Source organism: Chiloscyllium plagiosum, chromosome 45 (genome assembly GCF_004010195.1).
Source record: "Chiloscyllium plagiosum isolate BGI_BamShark_2017 chromosome 45, ASM401019v2, whole genome shotgun sequence".
NCBI classification, from domain to species: Eukaryota; Metazoa; Chordata; class Chondrichthyes; order Orectolobiformes; family Hemiscylliidae; genus Chiloscyllium; species Chiloscyllium plagiosum.
The window spans coordinates 3,105,338-3,111,566 of NC_057754.1; the positions used below are offsets into that span (position 1 = coordinate 3,105,338).

The 6,229-nt window shown below is 48.1% G+C and overlaps 1 protein-coding gene across 1 annotated transcript; it reads right to left on the minus strand.

Annotated features, from left to right (window-relative positions):
• Positions 1-2,930: 2,930 nt before the first annotated feature.
• LOC122543823 (adenylosuccinate synthetase isozyme 1 B-like) lies at positions 2,931-5,648 on the minus strand. Its single transcript, XM_043682625.1, has 2 exons — positions 5,523-5,648; positions 2,931-4,430 (listed from the first exon to the last, which is right to left on the minus strand). The coding sequence occupies exons 1-2, from the start codon at positions 5,571-5,573 to the stop codon at positions 4,107-4,109; spliced, it is 375 nt and encodes a 124-aa protein (XP_043538560.1). The 5' UTR covers positions 5,574-5,648; the 3' UTR covers positions 2,931-4,106.
• Between the last annotated feature and the right edge of the window lie 581 nt (positions 5,649-6,229).

Genomic DNA, 6,229 nt, shown 5'->3' on the forward strand with positions numbered 1-6,229 from the left:
TGTCTGTGTGTCAGTGTATATGTGTGTGTGTCTGAGTCTGCGTGTGTGTGCCTGTATGTATGTGTGTGTGTCAGTGTCTGTGTGTCAGTGTATATGTGTGTGTGCCTGAATGTGTGTGTGTCTGTGTGTGTGTGAGGGAGGGGGAGGGATTCTATGATCTATTCTATGATACAGTGATATTAGTTTTAACCAGCCTCTAGACTAACCAGCACAAAGTCAAATTCCGTGATGTCCCAGCATAAAGTATGACAGTGATGTACATCCCCCTCTGCATTACGTTTCTATTACCTAGTATCGATTTTAGGAGGCGCGTTGACATTTTTGAGGGGGCCTTTAAGGGGTCGTTGTCGCCTCGGAGTTTGACTTGGTCAGGGTTGACCGCAATTAGGCGCGCCTCGTGATTGCGCGGAATATTTAATTAACCGGCACATTCCTGGCCCCCCTGAGGTGGCGGTTCATAAGGAATGTGTGAAACATCAATCCCCCCCCCCCCCCCCCCTCAGTTACGCTCCCTCCTGGTCCAATGCAATTTCCCGATCGCACATGGACGTTGCCTGACTTGATTGAGATCTTGCCCGCAAATCCACTTGGTGAGAGGATGTGGGGTAGGTGGGGATTAAGACCGCCCTGACGCACTGCCGGGGTCAAAAGCCACGAAGCCTGAGGATCACAGGAGAAATCAAAACGCAAAGGTTTAAATGGAAAGAACCGTGGATACAGTAAATCAGAAATGACGACATGGAGGCTCATTGGAAAGGCTCAACAAAGTTCCGAGGAAGGGTCACCTCGAGAGCCCACACGCCCCGAAGCGTTAACTCCAATTCCTCTCCACAGATGCTGCCAGAGTTTTTCCAGCGACAACACACTTCTGGTTGCAAAGGTTTAACGTCAGGGAAGGTCCTGACGGAACTCAGGATCGGACATCTCGGAGAAAACACTTGCCCCCACCCCCACCCCAGACGCGCGATCGTTCTGAAGGTTAACCCCCAAATCCCGAGGCGAAGAGGCAAATACACTGTTGCATTCGTTCAGTCCAAAAGCAGACTAGAAAGGGGAACCTTTGCGGGTTTACGCGGCGTGTGGCACGCATTGCTGTGACCGTGCGCGGGTGATTGAGGGAGTGAAGGTTGAAGTCGGCGGGACTGGGTGACGGTCAAGGGAGCCCGCCGGTGCCGAGCTACCCATGGTTCAGTGGTATTCCTTCATGCTCCTGACTTCACTCCCCAACAGAATGATGCTATGGGACAGCATGCTCTGGGGAGGGGTGGTGGGGTTGCCAAATGGCTTGTTCTGATGTCTCGGATTTCGGGAAACCACCTGATCTTTACCGGGATTGTCCGTCTTCCTGTCTAGGCGGAGATTCCAAGCGGGTTTACAAAGTCTGGTACAAGCCCCTGGTCTGGTTCTGGATCCTCCTGGGCCTGGCGTATTTTGCCGCCATCCTCTCGATGATCGGAGACTGGCTCCGCGTTCTGACCAGGAGGACTCGGGCGGAGGTAAGGATTTCCCGCCATGAACGCACCGGGGGGAAGCCACCGTGGATTCACTGCCTCCGTTTCCCCCTCCCTCCCCAACGTCCCACTCCCAAGGGGGGGTCCCCACTCTCAGGTAACACTTCCAGCTGCTTCTTAAATGTTGCAAGAGTAGCTGTTTCCATCGTGCTCTCGGACAGTACATCTCATATTTCTACTCCCCCCAGATGTCCTCTAAACTTAACCCCCCCCCAACCAACATAAACTTATGCCCTCTGATCTTAGACGTGGGGAAAACAATCTACCCAGTCTATACCTCTTATTATTTTGTATACCTCAGTCAGATGTCCCACACCCCCAACCTCCTCTGCTGCAAGGAAAGCGGCCTATCCAGTCTCAGACTTCCTGGTGAGTCCCCTCTGCATCCTCTCCTGACAGTGTGGTGACCAGCATATCCCATCTGTGGCCTAACCAATCTTGTACGGTCAGGACCCGTTTCCTCATGAGTATCTATCCTGCTCACATAGCTTGTGCCCGATCACTATCGCACAATAAACGACAAAGGTCCCTTCTCTTGAAGACTCATTGGGTAGGGGAAAAACCAAAAGCTGACAGTGCTTTGTTGCTTAATCTTAGATCAGAACACAATCCATGTTTCCAATGAACTCAGGAGCAGAGAATTCCTGTAGACCCAGGAGCAGGAGTGGATACTTGCAGCTCTGAAGAATGTCAAGTTTTAACCAGCTCTCAAACAGTTAGCAGCTGAACAGTCAAACAGCCTGCAGACAGAGCTGTGGTAAAAATCAACCATGGAGGAACAGCTCTTTCACCTCAGACCTGGTAAGAGAAACGCGGGAGCAAGCGCCAACCAGAGGTCAGTCACACCTGGCAGTTACAGACTCAGTCGGGAAGTGAGAATCTGTAGGAGTAATCCAATTTAGGGGATCAACTAGGAAACAAACAGGCATCAGAGCTCTGTGTAAAGTTAGATATCCCTGTTGGACGAGGGGAAAAATCTCTAAATATTTTGACAAAAATTCATTGACAGGTTGAGGGCGTCGTCATCCAGGCCCAGCACTTATTGTCCATTCCTATTTGCTCAGAGGGCAGTTAAGAGTGAACCACATTGTTGTGGGGGTCTGGAGACCAGGTGAGGGTGGCAGTTTCCTTCCCTAAATGACATTTGTGAATCAGATGGGTTTTCCCAACAATCGACAATGGGTTCATGGTCATCGTTAGATTCTAAATTCCAGCCTTTTTTTTTCCAAACTGAATTCAAAAGTTCATTGCCTGCCATGGTTGGATTTGAACCCGAGGACCCTGGGTCTCTGGGTTAACCGTCCAACAGTAACACATTACACCGTCGCCATACTAGGGACTGAAGTCCAACAATTAAGAAGGAACCCTTGTCACTCACGAACGTTGCCCCCACAGCTAGAGGACACCATGACACGCAGCTACACAGGGTAAGTCAACTGCACAAAAGTAATTTAAACTGAGATTGCAGCACCGGCAAAGTCACCACACCAGAACTGAACAGATTGCAGCACCATTAACAGCACAGAGCCAGAATTAAGCTGCAATTTAGAAGCCCTGAGGGTATCGGGTCCAACAAAAGAATACAGGCAGTTGACTGAGGCCACATTAAGAGGATATCTATAGTTTAAAACCTTGGTTTACTAAGGGAACAGACATCAGGCTTTACTTTGGCAAATCATGCAATGTAATAGGTATTTTTATTAGGCTGTGTAATCCAATTTGCCTGAAAAAAAATCTCAGTTAATCAACACAGATACAGAATCGTATAAACCAGTGGTACTATACTGAAGAGTTTAAAACCCTTCAAAGATAAGGAAAACACTATCTTCGTATTTTAAATACAGCATTATATCCGTGCTGTTTTAAGTACCTATTTAGAAAGAGATTAAAGCAACATCGATATATTGCAATATTAAAAGCCAGATAGAAAAGCAACATTGAGATACTGCAAAATGAAAACACTTTGAAGTGAGAATAATCAATAATGACATTAGGAAGATATGGCAGAAGGAATATTGCCTGGATGATTTAATATCAGGGTCAAAACAAAACATCTCGGACATCTTGGAGAGAACTGCTCCAAAGATACAGAATTGCTTCCCACGTTTAGACACTAAATCACATGGTTAACAAGTAAGCTCACTATTATATTCAATAATTCCTAGACCTTATCATGTTCTGATGTCAAGACTTTAAAGAAGATACCAATACAGAGGAAAGCGCTTGACCACGGGGGACACATTTGTTCTGAAGAATTAAAGATATCTGTCAATGGATTGGTGTAAGGTGATAATGTGTGTGTGAGAGACACCCAAAACGAGAGCGAGACATTTTGTAGCTCAATGACACTGGGCATGTTAGCAGAGCAAGATTACCTCATGATCTTTTCCACATAGTTTAGACTCGTCTCTTGTCATGATGTACTGTTAAAATGGAAGACTGATGGAAAAAGGTAATTATTGGCCTTGGAATTCTGAATTCCTAACAGAACTGCTGTTGAAATTATTGATGAAGCTTTGTCAGACTTATTACAGTCCAAAGACAAATGTGACTTTGAAGAAAATTATCCAGATTATGAAGAAAGCAAAAACAATCTCAGGGAATCCTGAGAGGAGGGTGGGGGTGAGAGTGAGAGAAACTGTGGTCAGCTGCAAGGGGTGGGACTGGCACACAGACGGGGCAGTGACACAGCTTTGCTCTCCTCAGAATAGGAATGGTTGAACGTAGCTCAGAGTTTACTGCGGGCCTGCGGTGCGATTGGAGTATGCAGCGCCCGCATTTTGGCTTCTTACCGAAGTCGATGTCCAGCAGTGTGGCGTTGGCACCCTCCACAAGGATCTCCTTGGGTGGTCCGCGGAGGGTCTTGTACATGAAATAAACCCCATCCTTCACCAGGGGGCGGATCCGCTCAGAGTATTCCTGCAGAGGAAGTGGGGAGGCACGGTTAATAAAACAACCCGACTCTCCCCTACCCTACGTGGTATAACACTCCGTACTTTCACCCTCTCACCTTCCGCTGCATTTTGGTAACGGAGAGGATTCCACTGGCGTGGAGCATGGCCTCTCCTCAGCTCTGCGCCAAAACATTCCAGCTCCACTTTTCAAAATGATACAACACCCCCTCCCCCCAGCCATGACTCCATTCTCAATCCCCTTTGCTCCCACACCAGCAGCAACCCCTCCCCCAACCCAAGAAATACTCTCTCTAGTTCAAACCCATCAAATCATCTTGAAATTTCAAACACTTTGATCGGGTCACAGAGTCATACAGACCCTTCGGCCCAACCAGTCCATGCTGACCACATTCCCAAACTAAACTAGTCCCAGCTGCCTGCATGTGGCTCATATCCCTCCAAACCTTTCCTACTCGTGTACCTGTCGAAATGTCTTAAGCATTTTAAGTGTACCTGCATCTACCACTTCCTCTGGCAGTTCATTCCATGCACGAAACACTTAAAAAAAAAGTTGCCCCTCATCAATAATGGCCAGGTGCTGGCAAATGGGGTTGGGATATCTGGTCGGCATGGACGGGTTGGACCGAAGGGTCTGTTTCCATGCTGTACGTCTCTATGACTATGTCCTTTTTAAAATCTTTCTCCTCTCACCTTAAAAATACATTCCTTCGTCTTGAGCTCCTTTACCAGAGGGAAAAGACCCTCATGAGTCACCTGATCAATGTCCCTCATGATTTTATTAACCTCTAGAAGGTTCTCCCCCCCCCACCCCGTGATGTAAAGTCCCAGTCTAAATTTTATATCTCAAACCTTCCCTTTTGCAGCAACACTCAGGGTCTTCGAGGTGGGGAATGTAGGTAGGGCAAGTTTAAGCTGTCCAAAGGCCAAATCGAGGGGGAAGGAAGCAAGGTATGAGGGTTACATGGAGGGCCCAGGCCATTCTACATCCCAACGGGAAACTGGGGAAGGAGAAACAGACCTCCAATACGTCCCAGGACTGACCAGGAGCGTGCAACCAACCCAACGAAGCCACAAGTACAAACTAGACCCAAGTTACCTTCAGTTTATCCAACTCTCCTTCAATATCGATGTGCAGCATTGGGTACATGCTTTTATATTGACGGGCAAGCCCTCTGAAGCTGGGGTGGAGGGGAAGAAAGGGAATGGAGGGAAGGGAGGGAGGGAGTGCAAGGTGGGGGTAGTGGGGGAGATGGAGGGGAGACAGAAGGAGGTGGGGAAAATGGAGGGAGGGAAAGAGTGGGAGTAAGATGAAAGGGGAAAGATGAGAGGAGGGGGAAAGGTAGGAGAAAGAGTGAGAGAAGTTAATGAGGGTTTAATACTTTGCAACAAATGAGCACATTTGACATAGCAAACCACCCTGAAGACCCTCACAGATCAACGATTTCCACACCACAACAACCCAGTGAGGTTACCACACCTCTTCCAGACACCACGGGTGTGAGAGAGAGAGAGAGAGAGAGCGAGCTCCTGAGTGGAGTCTGGATCGTGAAAAGGTCGTGAACGAAACGGAGGAATGTCAGAGAACTCTCTCCCGGGCAGCAGTTCCAGTTTAAATGCACCTCGTTACAGGTAGCTACCCCTTCAGTGCCAGGACAGAGATACCCAGAATTTGCTTCAATCCATTCCTGGGGAAGAGGGGAAGATCCGGGTCTTTGCGGGAAAGGCCTGGATCGGATTGCTGAGGACTTCCTTTCCGTCTGGTGCAGGACTCGTTGGAATTTTTACACCTTTCCCTCACTTTCT

Excerpts from the sequence above, each read along its gene's own strand:
- LOC122543823 (XM_043682625.1), bottom strand. The coding sequence starts at position 5,573 with ATGTACCCAATGCTGCACATCGATATTGAAGGAGAGTTGGATAAACTG. Across the intron at positions 4,431-5,522 it reads GAGAGTTGGATAAACTGAAG|GAATACTCTGAGCGGATCCG; the intron begins GTAACTTGGGTC and ends CTTCCTCTGCAG.